At 43.6% G+C, this 25830-nt stretch overlaps 1 protein-coding gene across 1 annotated transcript; it reads left to right on the plus strand.

The window, feature by feature from the left end:
• Positions 1–39: 39 nt before the first annotated feature.
• On the plus strand, positions 40–25622 carry LOC138978353 (uncharacterized). The gene is made up of 2 exons (XM_070351073.1): positions 40–382; positions 25252–25622. The coding sequence occupies exons 1-2, from the start codon at positions 56–58 to the stop codon at positions 25576–25578; spliced, it is 654 nt and encodes a 217-aa protein (XP_070207174.1). The 5' UTR covers positions 40–55; the 3' UTR covers positions 25579–25622.
• The last annotated feature ends 208 nt before the right edge of the window (positions 25623–25830 follow it).

The raw sequence follows: 25830 nt of genomic DNA on the forward strand, positions 1-25830 counted from the left end.
ATGGCCATGCAGATGGCGTTTTTAATCATGATCAACTGTTCCTTGTTCCCAGGCCATGACCAAAGTGGTGGGGTCAGTGGTGGCCGTGTTCGGCATCATCCTGATGTCCATGACCATGCCAATCATGGTGTCCAACTTCAACTCTCTCTACATCAACGCCGTGGTGGGTCGGCCCTCCGCCATTGAGAAGGCGCGCAGGGAGATCGGGCACACGAGCCACGGCAGCTCCATGGGGTCTGATGCGGAGAACGGTCTTGATGAAGAAGCAGCGAAAGGGGAGACTTCATGTTTAGAAGCTGCTAAAGAAAGGTGCGCCAAATGTTGCCTTAGCCTGCGTGCGTGCCTGTCGCGAACCTGCAAAGTTGCCTTCCCTCCTGCTGAGGTAGGTTGTTCGTTGTCTATGCTACCCGTCCTAGAAATAAAACAAGTCGCGTAAGGCGAAAATACAATATTTAGTCAAGTAGGTGTCGAACTCACAGAATGAAACTGAACGCAATGCCATTTTTCAGCAAGACCGTATACTCGTAGCATCGTCAGTCCACCGCTCATGGCAAAGGCAGTGAAATTGACAAGAAGAGCGGGGTAGTAGTTGCGCTAAGAAGGATAGCACGCTTTTCTGTACCTCTCTTTGTTTTAACTTTCTGAGCGTGTTTTTAATCCAAACATATCATATCTATATGTTTTTGGAATCAGGAACCGACAAGGAATAAGATGAAAGTGTTTTTAAATTGATTTCGACAATTTAATTTTGATAATAATTTTTATATATTTAATTTTCAGAGCTTGTTTTTAATCCAAATATAACATATTTATATGTTTTTGGAATTAGAAAATGATGGAGAATAAGATGAACGTAAATTTGGATCGTTTTATAAATTTTTATTTTTTTTTTACAATTTTCAGATTTTTAATGACCAAAGTCATTCATTAATTTTTAAGCCACCAAGCTGAAATGCAATACCGAAGTCCGGGCTTCGTCGAAGATTACTTGACCAAAATTTCAACCAATTTGGTTGAAAAATGAGGGCGTGACAGTGCCGCCTCAACTTTCACGAAAAGCCGGATATGACGTCATCAAAGACATTTATCAAAAAAATGAAAAAAACGTTCGGGGATTTCATACCCAGGAACTCTCATGTCAAATTTCATAAAGATCGGTCCAGTAGTTTAGTCTGAATCGCTCTACACACACACACAGACAGACACACGCACATACACCACGACCCTCGTTTCGATTCCCCCTCGATGTTAAAATATTTAGTCAAAACTTGACAAAATATAAAAACAAGTCGCGTAAGGCGAAAATACAACATTTAGTCAAGCTGTCGAACTTACAGAATCTTTCTTTCTTTATTTGGTGTTTAACGTCGTTTTCAACCACGAAGGTTATATCGCGACGAGGGAAAGGGGGGAGATGGGAACTTACAGAATGAAACTGAACGCACTGCATGTTTTCACCAAGACCGTATACTCGTAGCATCGTCAGTCCACCGCTCGTAGCAAAGGCAGTGAAATTGATAAGCTAGAATAGCGCGGTAGTGGTTGTGCTGAGCAGGATACTGTAGTCCGCTTTTCTGTATCTATATTCTGTTAGACTTTCTGAGCTTGTTTTTAATCCAAACATATCATATTTATATATTTTGGGTATCAGGAACCAACAAGGAATAAAATGGAATTGTTTTTAAATCGATTTTGGAAATTTAATTTTAATCATAATTTTCATATTTTTAATTTTTAGAGCTTGTTTTTTAATCCGAATATAACATATTAATATGTTTCAGGAATCAGAAAATAAATGATAAATAAAATGAAATTGTTTTTGGATCGTTTCATGAAAAATAGTTTTAATGACAATATTCAGATTTTTAATGACCAAACTCATTAATTAGGAAATTAAGTGAGTCTTACCTGGAAGATGAAGGTTAATTGAAATTATTTCGAGCATGTCGATGGTTTGAGATGCAGCGCGCGAACTATTAGCCAGTAATTAGCCGCGAGTGTTTTTCCAAAGTGAGTCCTACCTAAGGTGAGTCACGAAACCATTTCAAGAAGTGATGGGAGGGCATACTCGAGATAATTTCAATTAAGCATGGACTGTGAATAAAAACAGACAGTGACTGAAATTCAAACATTTTTATTTACAAACTTGTCCAGCACAGACTGAGCAAGGGTCTTTGTTTTATGTGTCACAGGTTTACAATAAAACTTGCAAAACGTATTTACATTGGACCAGCCTGCTGTATTCAAAATATTTGCTAGGCTAACATCTCTCGAAAAAGCTGCCGAAGTGCTAGCTGCACGGGTGCTATGAGCTGAAAAAGTGGATATATCTATCCCAGCCTTCTCAAGCACACTCTTGATCCATCTGCTTAACGTGTCTCTCGAAATCGGTTTATGAAGTTTAATGAATGAAATGAAAAGTTCTCTCCCTTGCCTCAGTTTTTCTGTTCTCTGAATGTATTCACAATGCAAATTTTTTTTGTTTTCAAAACATTGAAGATCTTATGGTGCAACATGCGTGCCCACTCTTGTTTGTTTCACAACAGCACTATACACAATAACACACTTGTTACATTTAGTCAAGTTTTGACTAAATGTTTTAACATAGAGGGGGGAATCGAGACGAGGGTCGTGGTGTATGTGTGTGTGTGTGTCTGTCTGTGTGTGTGTGTAGAGCGATAAACTACTGGACCGATCTTTATGAAATTTGACATGAGAGTTCCTGGGTATGATATCCTCAGACGTGTTTTTCATTTTTTTGATAAATGTCTTTGATGACGTCATATCCGGCTTTTCGTGAAAATTGAGGCGGCACTGTCACGCTCTCATTTTTCAACCAAATTGGTTGAAATTTTGGTCAAGTAATTTCCGACGAAGCCCGGACTTCAGTATTGCATTTCAGCTTGGTGGCTTAAAAATTAATTAATGACTTTGGTCATTAAAAATCTGAAAATTGTCACAAAAAAAAAAATTATAAAACGATCCAAATTTACGTTCATCTTATTCTCCATCATTTTCTAATTCCAAAAACATATAAATATGTTATATTTGGATTAAAAACAAGCTCTGAAAATTAAAAATATAAAAATTATGATCAAAATTAAATTTTCGAAATCAATTTAAAAACACTTTCATCTTATTCCTTGTCGGTTCCTGATTCCAAAAACATATAGATATGATATGTTTGGATTGAAAACACGCTCAGAAAGTTAAAACGAAGAGAGGTACAGAAAAGCGTGCTATCCTTCTCAGCGCAACTACTACCCTGCTCTTCTTGTCAATTTCACTGCCTTTGCCATGAGCGGTGGACTGACGATGCTACGAGTATACGGTCTTGCTGCGTTGCATTGCGTTCAGTTTCATTCTGTGAGATCGACAGCTTCTTGACTAAATGTTGTATTTTCGCCTTACGCGACTTGTTTTCTTTTAATTTGACATCGTCTACTAAGAGAGAATGTAATGACTGTCCCCTCTGTCCTGACAACAATGCCAGCAATGTAACAGTTCTTAAAGTCAGTTCTTTCAGTTGCATCTGCTCCACAAAAAGCCACTCTACAATAATATTTAACACCACATCAACGTTCCATGATCCATGTTTCTATGTACTTTGGCAACGAAGGTTGTTTTTCAAAAATTCCTTTCAAGAGTCGACACACCAGAGGGTGACTCCCAACTGTGTTCAAACCAGTTTTGTTTAAGTATGCTGAAACTGCGCTCCTAGCCAAATTAATAGTACTGTGACTAACCCCTGTTTTGTAAAGGTCAGCTAAAAAATGTGCTACATCTACATGTGTAGGCGACACTATTTTGTTACAATTTACAAATTCCTGCCATTTTTTTTATGTAAGTGTCATGAGCTTTTACAGTGGTTGGTCTCCAGGAGCTCATCACTAACTCCACCGTATCAGTGTTCAATCCAGAATCTGTGTAGGTTTCCCTGAGATCTTGCATACAAGCAGGTTTAGCCGTTTTCTCTGAATCAGAGGGTGTATCGCGCCTGGTTGGCTTGGAAGCTGGAGAAGGTTGCATTTAGGAACCTACGCTAACAAGATGGCGCAAGCTTGCATTCAAAGTTAGCTTAGGCAACGAAGGTTCGATGACGTCATCCAATAGTCACATCACAGAAGGAAATGTACACAGGCTGAACGTAGCCCATTTTAGCTAGACTTATTAGACAGAGAGGCTTGAGGAGTATGATAATAACAAAGTCGTTAACAGAGTGCAGACCTCAATGATCGTAAAAACGCACAATTTATTGTTTTCTGATGGTTATAATCGGAAGTAGCTTTCGATAATGCATATGGGGCAGACAACTCCCGTAAACCATTCAAGGCTTACTTCCCTTCTTTGTTGTCGTTAGTTTCATGGCTGACGAACAGATGTTACTTACGTTCACATGCAGCTATCGAAGCACGTTCAGCAAACCAAATTATAAGACATACACGTAAGATATCAGGTGCTCTTCTGTCATCTGCTCTTCATACTTCATTATTTTGCACGTAAAGCAAACCCTAAATATTACATAAACGAAAAGTAACAGCTGTTCCGAAGTTCGTCAGCCATGAAACTAAGGCAAAAAAAAAAAAATAGGTCTGTTAACGGTAACATAGGCCAAAAAAATAGGGTCGGTAGGTCGGGATTTTTTTTTTCTTTTCCCCAAAAAACCATATTTTTACGTTATTTTGCAAAAAAAAACCAAAAGATTTTTTTTCCCCCCCAAATGCCAAAAAAAAGTCTAGGGTCGCGCGAAAAAAATAGGGTCGGTCGGGTTACCGTAAACAGACCTATTTTTTTTTTGGCCTAATGGCAACAAAGAAGGGAATTAAGCCTTGAAGGGTTTACGGGAGTTGTATGCCCCATGATCCAAAGCAAGTTCCGGTTATAACCATCAGAAAACAATAAATTGTGCGTTCTTACGATCATTGAGGTCTGCACTCTGTTAACGACTTTGTTATTATCATTCTCCTCAAGCCTCTCTGTCTAATAAGTCGAGCTAAAATGGGCTACGTTCAGCCTGTGTACATTTCCTTTTGTGATGCGACTATTGGATGACGTCATCGAACCTTCGTTGCCTAGAAGCTAACTTTGAATGCAAGCTCGCGCCATCTTGTTAGCGTAGGTTCCTAAATGGAGATGGTTGCTCCTGCCGACTAGTCGCACTGGTGTGCCCAGGAGCATTCGTTGTAGAACCGGAAAACAGACTTGTATTGGCCAATCTGGCACCACCAGCATTCCCGAAGCTTGGTCCCGTTGCACTTTTTGCAACACTCGTGCCAGTGTGCTGAAAGGAGGAAAAGCATAAACTGTTTCATCTTTCCATGAAATTGAGAAAGCATCCACTGCTACTGCAGCTGGGTCGGGTCTGAACGCTATGTAACGTGTCATTTGTGCATTCAGTCTCGATGCAAACAAATCAATGGTAGGTACAACCCCCCCTACTGAGTAAAGACAAACCGCAACAACTCAGAATCAATTTGCCATTCCGCATCCAGATTAATGCGTCTTGATTCCGTGTCTGCCACTGTGTTCTCTTTGCCTGTAATGAGTGCAGCACTAACCCAAACATTGTGACTTACGCACCATTCCCACAATGACTGCGTTATACTGTTGCATGAAAGTGAGTGGCTGGTACCCATATGATTGATACATGCGACGGCTGTTGTGTTGTCAATCATCAATCTGACATGTTTGTTTTCTATCTTAGACTAGAAACATTGCAATACAAACAATGCTGCTTAATTTTAATTCCAGGTAGTTGATGTGAAAGTGCTGTTCTACTGCTAGCCACTGATCTCCTGCAGACACTCCCTCACAATCACATCCCCAGCCAATAAGGCTGGCATCTGTACTGATCACCACCTCAGGATCTCCAGTACACACATCATTACTTGCTAATTCAATGTTGTCCACCCACCATTTTAATTGAGTTTGACTGTTCTCTGACAAAAACATGTTGTCATCAAAATCACCCCGACTTTCCCTCAGTGCTTCTTTTGTGTCTTCTTCCAGGCTACGATAATGGAGTGGACCATATTTCACTGCCGGAAAACTTGCAACAATGTTCCCAATATCCTGTGCTACTTCTCTGATCTTTCTTTATTTGGTGTTTAACGTCGTTTTCAACCACGAAGGTTATATCGCGACGAGGGAAAGGGGGGAGATGGGATAGGGGAAAGGGGGGGGGGGGGATGGGATAGAGCCACTTGTTAAGTGTTTCTTGTTAACAAAACCACTAATAAAAAAATTGCTCCAGGGGCTTGCAACGTAGTACAATATATGACCTTACTGGGAGAATGCAAGTTTCCAGTACAAAGGACTAAACATTTCTTACATACTGCTTGACTGAAATCTTTACAAACATTGACTATATTCTATACAAGAACCACTTAACAAGGGTAATTGGAGAAACAGAATCCGTTAGTCGCCTCATACGACATGCGGGGTGCAGAGAAATAAGGATGTGGAAAAGAAGACTTTTGGTAAGTGAAATAAAGGTGATGGATCCAGTCAGGTAGAAATAAGACAACAAGAAAAGAATTGGAAAACTGCAGGGAATAGTAGGGAGAGTTTTCTTGGAAGGAAATATAGGTGAAAGGACTGGTAAGGCAGAAATAAGACAAAAGAAGAGAAGAAACAGAACCGTTAGTCGCCTCTTACGACATGCTGGGTAGCATCGGGTAAATTCTTTCTAGTCCCAACCAATATGGGACTCCCCCTAACCCGCGGGGGGTTACTTCTCTGATCACAGGTGTTCTCTTACTGCTCAACTCATAGCATCCCTCTCTGAGGCTACGTGCTCTATCTGCAGTGAGAGTGAACTGTCATTGACTCTGTGTCTATAATGACTCCCAAGTACTGAATCATCTTTGATGGTCTCAACACTGGCTTGACTGGTGGGACAACAAATCCCAACTGTTGTAACATTGCCAATGTATCTCGAATGTTGTCTGTCACGTTTCAATATATCACTTAAGGTGATTATGAACCGGTTAATTACTACTAATTAACTAACCACACCACGATCCACTCTCGCAGGCATACAATTAAATAGAGTCAACAAAAGTATAAGTTTCAGACGCCTGTTTATGTATAAACTCTCCACCTCCCTCGAGCCTTCACTCAAAATATGTTCCTTTTACGTTCTCAACACGTAAAAAAACCAGTGTTCACTGACAAAATGCCAGTAGTATATAGAAAATTATAGTAACACGCTGAACCCGTGTAAATATAGTTAAATGCGAATGTTCTGTTCGAAAAGCTCTAGTTCGTGCAGGTGTCACACACCCCACGTTGTCACTACTCCAATGAAATCACAGATACGAAAAGACAACGGTGGTCAACGGGGTGCGTACGACATGGTGCACTTAGCTTTATCTCTGCTGCTGCTGCTTAGCCGGTATGCTGGTTAGTCGGTTCGCTGGTTAGCCGGTTCGCTGGTTAGCCGGTTCGCTGGTTAGCCGGTCCGCTGGTTAGCCGGTCCGCTGGTTAGCCGGTCTCCTGGTTAGCCGGTCTCCTGGTTAGCGTAGCTTCAACAGGTCCCGCCAAAGTCAGCCGTGCAGATGTTACAGGAACGTAACGAAACGAAACGAAACGAAGGCTGCAAACAGAAAGCATCGGTGCACTAAACATGTCAGCTACCCCTCACCCACCACCTTTAAACATGTCATCTTTAAATATCTCATCGAGCACGTGGGCCTGCACAAAACGGACTTTTTACAACAACAAAACAGTCATTTTCCGTCCTTCTCTCCCTATCTGCAAAAACCATATACAGATTAGTATTTTAGCGTCACAGAGAGTAAATTATGCGCTAACCTGGAAAGAACAACAGAGAGTATTTCATTCCACAACACAGACTCATCAACAGCGTTAAATAATGATTTATTACCTCAAAAGCCTATGATTGTACTCTCAATGGAAGCAAAGTCCGCCTCCTCCCTGGAACAGCCTCTGTTCGTCAACAGTGACCAAAAACCTCCAGAACCCCTTGTCGAATCCTTATGCGAAAGCCATCGCCGACGAAGGAAAGTTGACGACTTGTCCTCAGCAAAGTACTGGCAGTGAGACAGGAAAAACTAGTGGAAGCTCCCCTAGAGTGCCGAATACAATATTCGGTGAAAAACCATCATACTCTAGAAACTGTGTATTAGATCCTTCCCCTTCTGCCGCTGGGTGTCAAGTGCCCCGTGCTTGTGTCTCTCTCAGACAACCTAGCCAATAACACGTGACTGACCTTGTCACAAAACCAGTCCAGCTATACACAATTCTGCCTCCCAAGCAGAAAAAAGACACGAGAAACTTAATCCCTGAAAATCCCGTGCGCGCTGTCAGCGAAAAACCGTCAGCCCTATGACAGCAAAAAACCCCACTGTGAAACTCGTGCGCTACAAAACATCCGTGCTGATTGAGCACTGTCAGCAAACTCTGCTGTAGCCCAATATCACGTACAGGCGCTTTCTATCATAATCGACCAAGAACAGGCACTCCACTGAGTGACACTTTCTTGGTCTCTGTCACCCGATCGTGACACACCTCCCCTCTTCAAGACGAAACCTCGGTTTCGCTCACAGTCATGTTCTCCTCTACAGCCCGAGAGAGAAAGTCAGCTCCAACATTGTTGGCGCCCGGAATGACGCGTACCGTGAATTGGTACGGTTGGAGAATCAACGCCCAGCGCATAAGTCTGGCGTTTGCCAACCTTGCAACCTGAAGATATTGCAGAGGTTGATGGTCCGTCTCCAGACAGAAAGGTCGTCCGTACAGGTACGCTTCGAACTTCTGGATCCCCAGACAATGGCGAGACACTCGCGTTCAACCGTTGCATACGCTGCCTCGGCCGAGGTCAGCTTACGGCTGGCGAAGCAAACAGGGTGCAAAAACCCCTCTGTCTCCTGAAGCAACACTGCCCCAAGTCCCTTCCCTGAAGCGTCTGTCCTCAGCACGAAGTCCTTGTTCAGGTCTGGTAGTCGGAGAATAGGCTGACTGGTGAGTCGCCTCTTCAGGGTGTTGAATGCGGAGCTGCATTCCTCAGTCCACACTACAACGGTCGGTTGTAGTTTCTTGGTAAGGTTGGTCAGTGGTAGAGCGATTTCGGCAAAGTGCGGGATGAAGCGTCTGTAGAAGCTGGCTAGGCCCAGGAAAGACCTGACTTCTTTCTTCGTGCGCGGTGGCTCCGCCTCCCGAATCTTCTGGATCTTGTCGTCCTCTGGAACGAGCAATCCCTCGCCGACAACATGACCCAGGAAAGACAATTCCCGAAATCCCAAGTAGCACTTGGACGGTTTAGCTCCCAGATTTCCGTCCTTCAACCTTCCGAACACGTCGCGCAGGGCGTCGAGATGTTCAGTCCATGTCTCTGTTGCGATCAGCACATCGTCGATGAAACTGCTGATGTCCTCGCGCTTCAATGGTTCCAAAAGTTTCCTCATCATGCGAGTGAAGACGGCACCTGCATTCTGTAGACCAAAAGGCATGACTGTCCACTGGAACTGGCCGAATGGAGTGGTAAATGCAGTCTTTGGGCGATCTTCCTCGGCAACTGGAATTTGCCAGTATCCCTTGGTGAGGTCTAATTTTGAAAAATACTTGGCCTTGGCCAAGTGACTGAAGAGGTAGTCCACATCAGGCATGGGTTCCGCGTCAAACGCCGTAATCTTGTTCAGCTTCCGGTAGTCGACACAGAACCTGACGCGTCCATCCTTCTTCTTCACAAGCACAATTGGTGAACTGTAGGGAGAGTTCGCTGGCTCGATGACGCCCAACTTCGTCATGTCGGCGATTTCCTTCCTGACCACCTCCTTCTGGGCATGAGGCATGGGATACTGCTTCGTCCTCACTGGCTGTTTCTCCAGCAAGTCGAAGGTAAACTCCTCTAGATGCGTCTGAAGTGGTATGTCTGTAAGGACCCGTGCTGCATCCTTCAGGATCTCTTGCAAGTCCGCCTGCTGGTCGTCCCCAAGATCAGGTGAGATGTGCACGTCCGTGTGATCCTCACTAGCCTCCAGCGGACAAACTGGTACACGTCCTCCTCCCTGTTCTTCCGTTGTCTCGTCCATCACGACAGCAACTGCTTCTGTCACTTTGTCCTTTTCCCCGTAGGCAGTCCTCTCTATGTAGGCGCGCAGCAGGTTGGCGTGGTACAGGCGTGCTTTCCCGTTCATGACGATCCTGTAGTCGTTCTGGCCCACTTTCGCTGTCACCTCAAAAGGTCCTTGCCACTGCAGTTGTAGCTTGTTGTGTTTGACAGGTAAAAGTAGCAACACCCGTTCTCCAATCTTGAAGCTGCGCGGCCGTGCCTTGCGGTCGAATCCTCGCGCGTAACGCTGTGCTGCTCTTCCCAGGTTCTCTTGAGCCAGTTTGCAGGTCTCTTCAATCCTGTTCCTGAGTTCTACGATGTAGGTCGCTGTCGTCTGCACCTCCTCGTCAGCTTCTTCGTCCGTCCAAGCCTGACGCAGGATAGCCATGGGACCGCGTACCTGTCTGCCGTACAACAACTCAAATGGGGAAAAGCCCAAGCTCTCCTGAGGAACCTCGCGGTATGCAAAAAGCAATGCTGGGATGTACCTGTCCCACGTGCGTGGTTTCTCCTGAGCTAGTTTCCTCAGCATGGTCTTCAAGGTGCCATTGAACCTTTCCACCAGTCCGTTGCACTGAGCATGGTAAGGAGTGGTGAAGTGCTGCTCCAGTGATAGCAGTCGTGCTGCCTCCGCCATCACTCCTCCCGTGAACTGCGTGCCTCTGTCGGTGAGTACCTCTGATGGAATTCCCAGCCGGGACCACATAGTAACCAGAGCCTCAGCTACTCGCGTGGCTTCAATCGATTTCAGAGGGATCGCCTCTGGGTATCGAGTAGCGTAGTCCACCATGGTCAAAATGTATCTGTTTCCGTCCTCAGACGCAGGCAAGATGGGCCCGATGATGTCCACTGCCACCCGACGAAAGGGTTCGTCGATGAGCGGCATCTTCTCTAAGGGGACCTTCCTCACCCTTCCTTTGGCAACCACCTTCTGGCACTTATCGCAGGACGCACAGAAACGTCGGACATCCGTGCAGATGCCTGGCCAGTAAAAGTGGCGCCAGACACGATCCGTGGTCTTCTTGGTACCAAGATGACCTCCCAGAATCGAGTCGTGTGCCGTTGCCATGACACCCTCGCGAAACTCGCGAGGCACGACAACCTGTTTGAATGTACCTTCTTGGTTGCTGAACTCCCGGTAGAGCAACTTCTTGTCCCTGAGGAACCTTGACCTCCCATGCTTCCCGCTCAGCTTCACCTTCCCCGACTTCGCGTGCTCCCGAGGAGTTGCTAATGTCGGATCAGATGCCTGAGCCTTCGCGAGAAGCGCGGGGGTCACGTTCCCCAGGGCAGCTCGTGCAGCAGGTAGGGGTTTGAGAGGTTTGTCCTCTCGCTCCGCCTGTGCCCGCGTGAGCACTGAAATGACGTCGGGAGACCGATAAACGGGAACCTCCCTGGTGACGCCGTCCACAAACTGAACCCGGTTCCCAATGAGCAGGTCGCATGGAGGATCGTCCATGACGACGGCCACAATGGTCCCCGTGAACAACGGTGTTACGACCTTGATCACTGCCGTGTTCAAGTCGTAAGCGTGAGATGCCTCGGCCATTCTCACCCTGATGCTGTCTCCTGTGTAGGCCATAGCTGGAACTAGACTCGCCCGAACCACTATCATGTCTGCCCCTGTGTCCCGCAGACCTTCGCCCTTCACTCCGTTAACGTAGACGTTGCAGTGGGGCTGGAAATGTTTCCTGGAGCACGGAACGCAGAGTTGTGGAATTGTGCATGAGCTCGTGACGTCCCTTAACTCCTCACTGCCAACAAAGTGTACGCCCTTCTGGTCAGCCTGTCTCCTGTGGCAGTCCTTCTTCACGTGGCCCCGCTTGTTGCAGTAATAACACTGGATGTCAGTTCTGGAACTTGATCCTTTGTGTCCCTGATCGTCCTTCCCGTCCTTGGGTCCTGAAGAACCTGAATTTCCCGATTTTCCCGGCCGTGAGCCTGAAGATTTGCCAGAGATCGCCTGGGCGTCCTCGTGTACTCTGATCCAGTCGGCTGCCTCCTGAGTAGTCTTAGGCTGGTGCTCCTGCACGAAGGTCACCACCTCAGGTCGCAGGCTGGACATCAGTTGTTCCATGACTATGAGGTCGGCAAGGTCGTCGACGGTCCAGTTCTTCTCGGCCATCTCCACCCAGCGCCGCAGGTAGAGATTAAGGCGTGCCACAAACTGATGGCTCAGCTCGCCGCTCAGTCTCTTGCTGTTACGCAGACGTCGTCTGTAGGCTTCAGTCAGGTTGAAGCGCTGGAGTAACGCCTTCTTTAGTGCCTGATAGTCTCTCGCCTCGTCGTCATCCAAAGCGTTGTAGAGCTGCAATGCGCGTCCTTTTAAGCAGGCGCTAAGGCGGCTAGCCCACGTGGCCTCTTCCCACTTCTGGTCAGATGCAATGCGCTCAAACCGGCGTAAAAAGTCGTCGAGCTCGTCCTTGTCATCGTCGAACGTCGGCAGTCTCGTACGGTCGGCAACAAATGTCGGCGCGCTAGCCTGAGTAAGCGTACCCTTCTCGGCCTGTAGCCTAGCTAGCTCTAGCTGGTGATCGCGATCCGCCTGTTTGTCCTGTCTGTCACGTTCGGCCTGCCGTTCGGCCTGTCGTTCCCTTTCTTGTCTGTCACGTTCGGCCTGTCGTTCCTGTCTCTCAAGCTCGTCTTTCTTATCCTGTCGGTCACGTTCGGCCTGTCGTTCGGCCTGTCGTTCCCTCTCTTGTCTGTCTCGTTCATCTTTCTCTTTCCGTTCTTGTCTGTCACGTTCGTCTTTCTTTTCCTGTCTGTCACGTTCGTCTTTCTCTTTCTTGTCCTGTCTGTCCCGTTCGGCCTGTCGTTCTTGTCTGTCAAGCTCTTCTTTTCTCGTCTGTCGCTCTATGTCTTCTTTACGTTCTAACTCCTTGCGCTTAAGCAAACTACGCGCTCTAACGCGTGCGTCTCGCTCTGTCTGTTCCTCGCTACCAGGAGTCTCAAAAGTTAATCTCTTCGTAGGAGATCCCCCTGTAGCCATGGTTAGTTTAGCAAAGCTTTATCACAAAAGTAAGTCTAACGCAGCTATAGCTAGAACACGCGGTGATGAAAGCGGTGGATACAAAAATCCCGCAACCAGAAAATGCAGAAGAAAAATCCAAACGGTGTAGAACAAATCGCGTAGCCTACTTTATGGCTGCTTTTTGCGGTGAAACAAAGTGTTTCCCACAGCCGTGGCCTACTTTATCGGCTGCTTTTTGCGGTGAAACAAAGTGTTTCCCACAGCCGTGGCCTACTTTATCGGCTGCTTTTTGCGGTGAAACAAAGCGTTTCCCACAGCCTTGGTTAGGACAGAAGTCCTCGGACCCTTCCCCCCCAAAATTCCAACAAAGTCAAAATATGGAGAAAAATCCAAGTAAAACAAGACGGTAGAAATGTAACCTGTTACAAAATGCGAAACAACAATGTAGAGAAAACTGAGTAAAACGAATAACAAATCCGCTAACCCCGCTCAGCTCTCTGCAACGGAAAACTCTGAACGTACAACAACAAAGATTCACAAACAAAGGAAAGGGAAGTAATCACAGTTAGCGCATACAATAACTCACAAATTACAATTTACATTTCCTGCAAGATGTGAATCGCTTAAGGTGTGGTATATGATCAAAACTATACAAAAAAGGGTAGCACCAAGCAGAAAATAAGTCGAGCACTGACGAGATTATCTGCTCTTAGTTATCCTTAATTGGTGGGTCTTTATCAGTTGGAAATTAACTGAGTCGATCCCGGCTTGGCCCCCATGTGTCACGTTTCAATATATCACTTAAGGTGATTATGAACCGGTTAATTACTACTAATTAACTAACCACACCACGATCCACTCTCGCAGGCATACAATTAAATAGAGTCAACAAAAGTATAAGTTTCAGACGCCTGTTTATGTATAAACTCTCCACCTCCCTCGAGCCTTCACTCAAAATATGTTCCTTTTACGTTCTCAACACGTAAAAAAACCAGTGTTCACTGACAAAATGCCAGTAGTATATAGAAAATTATAGTAACACGCTGAACCCGTGTAAATATAGTTAAATGCGAATGTTCTGTTCGAAAAGCTCTAGTTCGTGCAGGTGTCACACACCCCACGTTGTCACTACTCCAATGAAATCACAGATACGAAAAGACAACGGTGGTCAACGGGGTGCGTACGACATGGTGCACTTAGCTTTATCTCTGCTGCTGCTGCTTAGCCGGTATGCTGGTTAGTCGGTTCGCTGGTTAGCCGGTTCGCTGGTTAGCCGGTTCGCTGGTTAGCCGGTCCGCTGGTTAGCCGGTCCGCTGGTTAGCCGGTCTCCTGGTTAGCCGGTCTCCTGGTTAGCGTAGCTTCAACAGGTCCCGCCAAAGTCAGCCGTGCAGATGTTACAGGAACGTAACGAAACGAAACGAAACGAAGGCTGCAAACAGAAAGCATCGGTGCACTAAACATGTCAGCTACCCCTCACCCACCACCTTTAAACATGTCATCTTTAAATATCTCATCGAGCACGTGGGCCTGCACAAAACGGACTTTTTACAACAACAAAACAGTCATTTTCCGTCCTTCTCTCCCTATCTGCAAAAACCATATACAGATTAGTATTTTAGCGTCACAGAGAGTAAATTATGCGCTAACCTGGAAAGAACAACAGAGAGTATTTCATTCCACAACACAGACTCATCAACAGCGTTAAATAATGATTTATTACCTCAAAAGCCTATGATTGTACTCTCAATGGAAGCAAAGTCCGCCTCCTCCCTGGAACAGCCTCTGTTCGTCAACAGTGACCAAAAACCTCCAGAACCCCTTGTCGAATCCTTATGCGAAAGCCATCGCCGACGAAGGAAAGTTGACGACTTGTCCTCAGCAAAGTACTGGCAGTGAGACAGGAAAAACTAGTGGAAGCTCCCCTAGAGTGCCGAATACAATATTCGGTGAAAAACCATCATACTCTAGAAACTGTGTATTAGATCCTTCCCCTTCTGCCGCTGGGTGTCAAGTGCCCCGTGCTTGTGTCTCTCTCAGACAACCTAGCCAATAACACGTGACTGACCTTGTCACAAAACCAGTCCAGCTATACACAATTCTGCCTCCCAAGCAGAAAAAAGACACGAGAAACTTAATCCCTGAAAATCCCGTGCGCGCTGTCAGCGAAAAACCGTCAGCCCTATGACAGCAAAAAACCCCACTGTGAAACTCGTGCGCTACAAAACATCCGTGCTGATTGAGCACTGTCAGCAAACTCTGCTGTAGCCCAATATCACGTACAGGCGCTTTCTATCATAATCGACCAAGAACAGGCACTCCACTGAGTGACACTTTCTTGGTCTCTGTCACCCGATCGTGACATTGTCAATACATTCTTCTTTTGTGTCCCCTAACAGCAGTGAATCGTCAAGAAACGCTGTGGACACATGACTTTTTTTCCTCAGTGTGGCAAAGACTGGCTTTAGGAGTTTGGTAAACTTACGTGGGGCCAGTGCCAATCCATTGGGAAGGGCGTTGTACTCATATCTCTGCCCTTTCCACTTGAACCTCAGCAATTTTCTGTGTTCTGGGTGGATATAGCTACGCTGTAGCAGGCATCTTTAAGATCTACAGAGGCCATGAAGCAGTCTTTGCTGATCAGACTGAGTGCTGTATTCAAAGTGTCCATTTTGAAATGGCGGTAAGTAATTTCTTCATTCAATCTTTATCCTGGCAAACACCGGGGAGAGGACCTCTTGAGGGTGTTGTTTACATGCACTAATCACCCATTTTCCCAGTAAGTTTTGGATTTCTTTATCAATAACAGCACCGGCCCTCACTGGCACTCATGGCGAGGGTTGCTCTTGAAATCAAAGGCAGTGACTATATCCCTATCGAATTCAAGTCTGGTCCCTGATACCAACTCAAGTATACATTTTCAGGATCACTGGTAACTTTTTTCCATGCTGACAAAAAATGCGTCAGTCTGCCTCCTTTAAAGTTTTGAGCAGTTGTTTCTAAGTCTTGTAGCGTTTTTGGCAAGCACAAAAAAAAACCTCGCTCACCTTTCAATCTAGTGCGCTTGATGTGCGCTCTGTCGGTTCTTGTTCCCGAATTTGAAGTTTCGCTTTGGGTACGCTTTGTTGTTGTGTTTGTGAAAAGTCCCCCTGTTCATTGTTCATTGTTCCTAAATAAAAGCACCTCGTTTGGTATTCGGAAAAAAGTTTTCACGTCTTTTCTCACACGTAATTGTGGCGCAGTGGCGTGGTGGTAAGACGTCGGCCTCCTAATCGGGAGGTCGTGAGTTCGAATCCCGGTCGTTGCCGCCTGGTGGGTTAAGAGTGGAGATTTTTCCGATCTCCCAGGTCAACTTATGGGCAGACCTGCTTGTGACTTAACACCCTTCGTGTGTACACGCAAGCACACTCGTGCTAAAAACATGAGTGAACGTGGAAGTCTAAGCCCATGAACGAAGAAGAAGAAGAAGAAGAAGAAGAAGAAGAAGAAGAATTGTTTGAAAAGTTCTCGCTCTACAGGGAGAGAGCGGCTAGGATGTCCTCTAGCTGTTGGCATTCATGCAAAGGAATGTGTGTAATAATTTACGTAAACGCCAGAGGATGTCGGTGGTCAGGTGTGAGAGCCGGATGGTGCGTTTAAAGGTGGTCGTCTACATTTTTGCTTTTTTTACATTTAGTCAAGTTTTGACTAAATGTTTTAACATAGAGGGGGAATCGAAACGAGGGTCGTGGTGTATGTGTGTGTGTGTGCGTGCGTGCGTGTGTGTAGAGCGATTCAGACCAAACTACTGGACCGATCTTTATGAAATTTTCCATGAGAGTTCCTGGGATTGATATCCCCGAACTTTTTTTTTGTTTTTATGATAAATGTCTTTGATGACGTCATATCCGGCTTTTCGTGAAAGTTGAGGCGGCACTGTCACACTCTCATTTTTCAACCAAATTGGTTGACATTTTCGTCAAGTAGTCTTCGACGAAGCCCGGACTTTGGTATTGCATTTCAGCTTGGTGGCTTAAAAATTAATTAATGACTTTGGTCATTAAAAATCTGAAAATTGTAAAAAAATTATTATTTTTATAAAACGATTCAAATTTACGATCATCTTATTCTCCATCATTTTCTGATTCCAAAAACATATAAATATGTTATATTTAGATTAAAAACAAGCTCTGAAAATTAAAAATATAAAAATTATTATCAAAATTAAATTGTCGAAATCAATTAAAAACACTTTTATCTTATTCCTTGTCGGTTCCTGATTCCAAAAACATATAGATATGATATGTTTGGATTAAAAACACGCTCAGGAAGTTAAAACGAAGAGAGGTACAGAAAAGCGTGCTATCCTTCTCAGCGCAACTACTAAACCGCTCTTCTTGTCCATTTCACTGCCTTTGCCATGAGCGGTGGACTGACGATGCTACGAGTATACGGTCTTGCTGAAAAATGGCATTGCGTTCCGTTTCATTCTGTGAGTTCGACAGCTACTTGACTAAATGTTGTATTTTCGCCTTACGCGACTTGTTCAATAATCTTATGGTTAGATTTCGAGACAAAATTATGTCAAATGATGAATGAACCATGGGGAAAAAAGTTATAGAAAAAAAAAGATAATTATGTAAAAAAAGATTTTATTTTTGGGTAGCGTGACTCACGCTTCCAATATTTTGTTTTCTGTTTGCTGAGAACGTGTGCTTTGCCTAAAAATACTGACCAATCAAATTCATGTCACTATGCTTATAGCCACGCCCAAACAAGTGCAGCAACAGTTTGACACTGGAGCGCTGTCCAAGCTTTTTTTTAAACGCACGAAATGCACAGGATTTGAGAGGAGTTTTGCGCTTGGCATTTTCCAAATAAGGATATCCTACTATGAGTACTACGCTGGAATGCTACAATGAATTTTCAAACGGCTACACTGGCTTCGTCTTTCCTGATCGAAAGGGGGTGTATTGTTGATATTTGTAGATAATAGACTCTGCATGTTAATGGTCAAATGGCGATTTCGGTATAAAAATGTAGACAAGGACCTTTGAGATTTCAACCATTGGGACCCCATGCTTGGGTGACAGGCACTTTATTGTGCACACCATCCCAGATGTCTGCAGTACAGTGCATCTCTCTCTTGTCAGACCTCTGAAAATGTGAGCAATTAGGGGCTTACAACCTTTGATGACGTCATATCCGGCTTTTTGTAAAAATTGAGGCGGCACTGTCACACCCTCATTTTTCAATCAAATTGATTGAAATTTTGGCCAAGCAATCTTCGACGAAGGCCGGACTTCGGTATTGCATTTCAGCTTGATGGCTTAAAAATTAATTAATGACTTTGGTCATTAAAAATCTGAAAATTGGATAAAAAAATAATTTTGTTTTATAAAACGATTCAAATTTACGTTCATCTTATTCTCCATCATTTTCTGATTCCAAAAACATATAAATATGTTATATTTGGATTAAAAACAAACTCTGAAAATTAAAAATATAAAAATTATGATCAAAATTAAATTTTCAAAATCAATTTAAAAACACTTTCATCTTATTCCTTGTCGGTTCCTGACTCCAAAAACATATAGATATGATATGTTTGGATTAAAAACACGCTCAGAAAGTTAAAACGAAGAGAGGTACAGAAAAGCGTGTCCTGTCCTTCTCAGCGCAACTACTACCCTACTCTTCTTGTCAATTTCACTGCCTTTGCCACGAGCGGTGGACTTACGATGCTACGAGTATACGGTCTTGCTGAAAAATTGCATTGCGTTCAGTTTCATTCTGTGAGTTCGACAGCTTGACTAAATGTTGTATTTTCGCCTTACGCGACTTGTTTTTTTTACAATCCTTATTTAAAGCCTACCTCCCGCTAACCATCAGTTTCTGGTCACAGACACTTTCAGGCTTTTACACACGGTACACGCACCCTTTCATTTAAACACTTACCGCTAGAGAACGCCCTAGGTGCCCTCCATAAAGAGCGAGCGTTTTTCAAAGAATTTATTTTTGCGTGGCCAGATGGATTTCCATCCATGTACAACGGAAGCCTAACTTTTAACATCTAAACAATAAATTGACAGTTTTTGTACACAAACTTTGTTAAAACACCAAAGAATTCTTTTATCATCAAAACAAAGTCAGTACAGTTCGAAGTTTAAACGTTTAAAAGTAGGGAGCCCGGATGTATGTAAAAAAAACCTGGGTGAACGAGTTGAATGGGTCGACTGGTGCATGCAACTTGCAGCTCTTTTGAATTTGGTGACGGGGAAGAGGGCTTCTGAAAACGATACAACTTTGGCTTTTTTAAATGATGGTCGACTGCGATTTCAACCATTTGATACTGTTAGTTGCTGTGTCTGTGTAGATTGGGTATTGCGCGCATGCACACGTACTTCCGCAACAGGCATATTATTACATCAAATGAGCTGCATCTTACCATTGCCCAAGCAGACGAATTTTCCAATAACCGCTAGGTTCCTTGAAGTTGCTGCTACTCGGTTTGTGTCACCATAAGTCATTCATTGTATTATTGAGTCAGAGGTACACAATAACATGCTATTGCAGATACGGAGTCGCATTGAAACCACAAACTGACGACTAAATTCATCCCGTATGTAAAAAAAAAAACAAGTCGCGTAAGGCGAAAATACAATATTTAGTAAAGTAGCTGTCGAACTCACAGAATGAAACTGAACGCAATGCCATTTTTCAGCAAGACCGTATACTCGTAGCATCGTCAGTCCACCGCTCATGGCAAAGGCAGTGAAATTGACAAGAAGAGCGGGGTAGTAGTTGCGCTAAGAAGGATAGCACGCTTTTCTGTACCTCTCTTTGTTTTAACTTTCTGAGCGTGTTTTTAATCCAAACATATCATATCTATATGTTTTTGGAATCAGGAACCGACAAGGAATAAGATGAAAGTGTTTTTAAATTGATTTCGACAATTTAATTTTGATAATAATTTTTATATATTTAATTTTCAGAGCTTGTTTTTAATCTGAATATAACATATTTATATGTTTTTGGAATCAGCAAATGATGGAGAATAAGATAAACGTAAATTTGGATCGTTTTATAAATTTTTATTTTTTTTTTACAATTTTCAGATTTTTAATGACCGAAGTCATTAATTAATTTTTAAGCCACCAAGCTGAAATGCAATACTGAAGTCCGGGCTTTGTCGAAGATTGCTTGACCAAAATTTCAATCAATTTGGTTGAAAAATGAGGGCGTGACAGAGCCGCCTCAACTTTCACGAAAAGCCGGATATGACGTCATCAGACATTTATCAAAAAAATGAAAAAAACGTTCGGGGATTTCATACCCAGGAACTCTCATGTCAAATTTCATAAAGATCGGTCCAGTAGTTTAGTCTGAATCGCTCTACACACACACACAGACACAGACACAGACACACACACACACACGCACGCACGCACATACACCACGACCCTCGTTTCGATTCTCCCTCGATGTTAAAATATTTAGTCAAAACTTGACTAAATATAAAAAGAAAGAAAAAAAAGTGGGTCACACGGGGCCACGACGGCTCGGGGGTTGAATAAACCACGAGAACTGGTTTGTGGTTTACGCATGCTAAAAATCAATTCAACCTAACGGAGTCATTCTGTGCTGTTAGATGCTTTTGCAAGTGTGTTCCATAAGAATAGAATTGCTTTTTTTTTTATTTTTATTTATTTTTATTTTTTTTTTTTGCCAAGCACATCATCGTGGGGCTTTTAATCCATAACATGCATCCGTCTACAATGTATTTTCATTCATCCTTCAACATGTATAATAAATATGTAAATGGCAAGTATACAAGAATGTATACAACATTAGGACCTAACCGACAGACGGACATGTAACATACCGACAATACTGATAAAAAAAGAGAGAGAGAGAGAGAGAGAGAGAGAGAGAGAGAGAGAGAGAGAGAGAGAGAGAGAGAGAGAGAGAGAGAGAGCGAGAGAGAGAGGGGGTAACAGGGTGACAGACAGGTAAGAGGATAAGTGATCACAAACACCACCTAGCTTTTATATACAGTTCCAAGACCCTGTCGTTTGAACACTTTCCGCCAGGGTACAACTTATAGAACAAGCATTTTTCAATGAACTTATGTTTGCTTGGAAGTGCGGATAGGAAGACTTGTTATTGCGCTGGACCTAACTTTAAAAATCTAAACAATAATTTGACAGCTTGTGTGACAAACGTTCTTAAAACACCAAATAATGTTTTTATCATTTAGACAAAATAAGTACAATTCGAAGTTTTGAATGTTTGAAAGAACGGAGCCCGGATGTAGTTCAAGCCAGGTTGGTGACTGAGTTGACTGGTGCGTGTAAGATATGCACCCCTTTTCATTTGATACTTTTTGTTGCTGTGCCAGCCTAGTAGTTTGAGTATTGCGCTTATGAAAAAAAAACCCATACTACCGCGACATCTTATTCTTTACTACACAAGTAGACGGTGTTCCTGCAAATCGCTACATTATCTCTGAAGTCAATCGCAACTCGCTTTGTGTGACGTGGGTTGAATAAACCACGAGAACTGGTGTTTGGTTTACGCTTGCTAAATAGCCATTCAAGTGATCTGTACGTTTCATTTGTTTTTGTTGAATGCTATTGCGAGTGTGTTCCATCAGGTAAATATTGCTGTTTTCGTGAAAAGATGACATCGTTCTGTAAACTTCCTGTGAGGCGGAGTGGGCCTTTAAAGAGATCACACACACACACACACACACACACACACACACACACACACACACACACACACACACACGCACGCACGCACACACACACACACACACACGCACGCACGCACGCACGCACGCACACACATACACACACACACACATACACACACACACACACGCACACACACACACACGCACACACACACACACGCACGCAATTTACTGTGTAACATATACAGAGGAGGGAAGGTTTCGGGTATGAGAAAGGCGAAAAACAGTTGGGGGCCTATTGAGATAAAGGACAATGGGACAGTGCTGTGGGGGCCAACTACAATATGTGGTGTCCAAGAGTGTTTGTGTTACCAAAGTGTCCCCCGGGGGCCACGTTCAGGTGGGGGTCAGAACGGGGTGTTACACCGGTATAGAAAAAATTCTCTCTTTTGTCGGGATTTATAGACTTATATGTAGGCTTTTTGCGTAATAAGTTCACGTGCATGGCCTGATTGAAGAAAACGCTGTCCTCCCCGGACAATGATGTAAAAAAATTCGTTTAAAAAAAAGGTCAGGTTTCTACTCCTTGCAAGACGGTCAATAAAATTTGGTATAATAGGGCCTTTTACACCAAGACTATTCTAGGCGACCTTGACCTTGGCCCGCTGTGCCTCGGGCAAAGTCAGCCACTTTTGCGCGCTGTTTGAATGGTGGATCTGTACGATGGTGCACAAACATTGCTGTTATGGTGTGTGTAAAAGTGATTTAAGACACCGTGAGAGATCACACATGGTCGGTGTTGGATGGGTACCGTTTTCCAAACCCTCTAGAGATTTAGAAAAGTGCCGAAAATGGATTAAACTATGTGGAAGAACGATCGAGAGGCGGTTCAACATCGAAAAAGTCAACAAAGACACCTACATTTGCACAAAACACTTCGTCGGGGGGCACTTGAAAATGACATGCTGCTTTTCTTCATAAGTATAAATGGAACAAAAAAGATTGTACCATGCTTTGACTTTATGTGCTGAGAGAGGAAGAAATGGTTTTAATGTAGCTTTTTCATATCCCCATAAACCAAAGTGCAGCTAGTTAGCAAAACAATTTCACTGAAAAACTAGACAGCAAGTGACACATAGTCTACAAACCCAAAAGGCATTTAAGAAACAGGATCATTCTTTTAATCTTGTCTAAAATTTTGAACATGAATCTCACTGCAAAAACACAATCTGACAGAAGTGGCAGAAAAACAAAACTACTTCAGCATACAAATGGCCCAAAGAATATGGTCTGAAATCAGACAAAAAGCATGACAGCTCGGTGCTTGCAGTTGCAACTTGCATACAACAAAAACACAAAAATGAAAAAAAAATGGTCAAACTGAACTATGTGTCGTTCAAAGGAAAAATGGTTTGTCTCAAGGAAAAAAACTGAGAGACATCACATGACAAGCTCACAAGAACTATTGGTTGTAATCATGAGTACGACTAGACTGAAATGATAAATAATGTGCATCACAGTACTATTCAAGCACTAAAAAGTGCCTCTCACTAGCTTGTCACCAAATAAACAAAGTAGGTTGTAACAAAATTGCAGATTAATAAACAAAATAGTTCAATCAATAGTATATGTCACACCTGACATTAAACTAGTGATTTCCATCACTATCCTTTTCAGGCATTAAAAATAGTTCAAAGCACCTAGCCCCACATAGAAGTAAGAAGCTCATTCACAAGCTAGTTAAAAGCTTTTCATTCTTTTGTTTTTCTCAAAAGCAAATTCATAGTATGACAACAGTATTCACAGCAGGCAGTTTTAAATCAAGCAAGGGAATTCTCCAGGTATGTTCACGAAATACATTGTAATCTTAAACAGAGACAATTTTCAGTTCACGCGTGAAGATGATTTTACTGACCAAGTTTCTCCCCATATATTTCATAACCCTGCAGGTGAAAATGGGAATACCAGCACAGAATGATTGTCAGTGAAAATTTAATACCAACACTTCAAACTACATCACTCATCATAAAACAGAAACTGTGACTCCAGAATGGATTTAAATGAAAATCAAAAAGTGGAAAAACTCATACTCTGATAATTGTTGTCCAAGTGTTTCAAACTACATCACTCATCATAACTTGAACAGAAGCTGTGACTTGGATTTAAATGAAAATCAAAACGCGGAAAAACTCATACTCTGATAATTGTTGTCCAAGTGTTTCAAACTACATCACTCATCATAAAACAGAAGCTGTGACTTGGATTTAAATGAAAATCAAAACGCGGAAAAACTCATACTCTGATAATTGTTGTCCAAGTGTTTCAAACTACATCACTCATCATAAAACAAAAGCTGTGACTTGGATTTAAATGAAAATCAAAACGCAGAAAAACTCATACTCCAATAATTGTTGTCAAAGTGTTTGTGTGGTTAAAAAAACCCAAATGTACCTGATCATGAATGAAATTAGAGCAACCCATATGATCATTAACCATTCACTGCCACAGGTCCATACATATACTCTTCAGTTTCAAAAAGGAGATGGGTATTGGAGAGGCAGTGCTACTGTTAGTGATTCAAAGTGCCATACATCCCATCGTAGTGCTGTGAAATGGGGATATATTCAATATTTCATGGAAGCTAACTAATATTTGCATGTATGCATGCAAACATACTGTGACAGTACTAATACAGTAAAAGCATTATTGAGGGTGAACAGCCTGCTTTACTTGGTTTCAGTGAGGAGTAACAATACTAACAATAACAATATGAATAATAACGTGCCTATGTTGTGAAATGTAAGTACTTGCCCCCCCCCCCCCCCTCCCGGACACTGGCAAAATCCCAGCAGAATGCCCCCATTATCGCTGACAAAATGCACAGTTTATATGAGGAAGTGTGCAGGTAGGTTGTCTGCCTCTGTGTCGGTTTTACCTCCGAGGTGTAGACGAAAAACTTTTCCACTTCTGCACATGTATGTATCTCAAGTTGAGCACAAAAAAGGCGATATATCTTCAAAGGATTTGTAAGCTTTCGCCTTCTTCTGGTCGAAATCGTTCTTTTTCTCAATCAGATAGTTCAGGATGTCAACAACACCGATCCTGGGTGCGTTTGATGGGTCACTTTTTTCTTCGGATGTAAAAGGATCGAGTGGTGGAAATCCGATCTGTCGAAGTTTTTCGGAAAGTTTTTCTTGCACGTCCTGTCTTGTAAAATCCGGATCGATCGGTAGTTTCAACTGCTGTGCAGTTTTCACAAGTTGCAGCAGACCATCTCGTCTGTATCCAGTAACAGTATCGACAGCGAGTTTGCCCGTACCCAAGGGGAGCAACTCGAAATGACTCAGCGCGCGGTCAGCTGTAAAAGGCCCTATTCCAAATAGATAGAATCCCGAGGCATGACTGAAACCCCGAGGGGCTCCTCGCACCAGGAAGCGACAAGCACAGTAACTTTAAAAGAGAGGTTCTACTTTACAAACTTTCTCAAGTTACCTTGCTACCGTGCACGACTGCTCAACGCTCTGTTTGCAGAAAAACAAGTCCGACGCAGAAGAAGAGCGCAGAACATTCAGCGGGGACGAAGCGGACGACGAAAGCGACTCCGGCAACTCCAGCGCAGATGACACTGAAAAGTACTTTCACAGACGCTGGAACAGGTCTGGGAAGGTCACCCCTCATAATCAAAAGACAGCCCCGCTTCAGGGAACCGTGGCCACGCGTCGTCTGCTGCAGTCCAAGGTTTGTGACACAGCGGCTGAGGAGGACCAGCCCGTTGGACTTTTGCGTCGCCGTTTTGCTCTCATTTCAGACGGCGTACCATTGCTGGCCGGGCAGGCCTCACCTGCCGATGAGTCTTAGTGATGAGCAGTGTCCGTCTGTGTGGAGTAAAATGCATGATAGATCACCAGAGTTCAAGTCTATCATGAAGATAACCTGCGACATTCCTGAAAACGAGTAGCCTACACCCCATCGTGAGTCATTTGTATTAATAGTCCGTTCCACACTAGTCGCGGAGATCAACATTTTGAGTGGCCACGACATTTTCCAAAGGGAGCTGGGGGCCTAGAAAACCGTCAATACCACAAGTGCAGGGGCGGACGAGGGGGGGGG

Source organism: Littorina saxatilis, linkage group LG10 (genome assembly GCF_037325665.1).
Source record: "Littorina saxatilis isolate snail1 linkage group LG10, US_GU_Lsax_2.0, whole genome shotgun sequence".
NCBI classification, from domain to species: domain Eukaryota; kingdom Metazoa; phylum Mollusca; class Gastropoda; order Littorinimorpha; family Littorinidae; genus Littorina; species Littorina saxatilis.

Bases quoted from the DNA above. Each gene is read 5' to 3' on its own strand.
- LOC138978353 (XM_070351073.1), top strand. From the start codon at position 56: ATGACCAAAGTGGTGGGGTCAGTGGTGGCCGTGTTCGGCATCATCCTG. The intron at 383-25,251 runs GTAGGTTGTTCG...CTCTGTTTGCAG, and splicing joins TTGCCTTCCCTCCTGCTGAG to AAAAACAAGTCCGACGCAGA.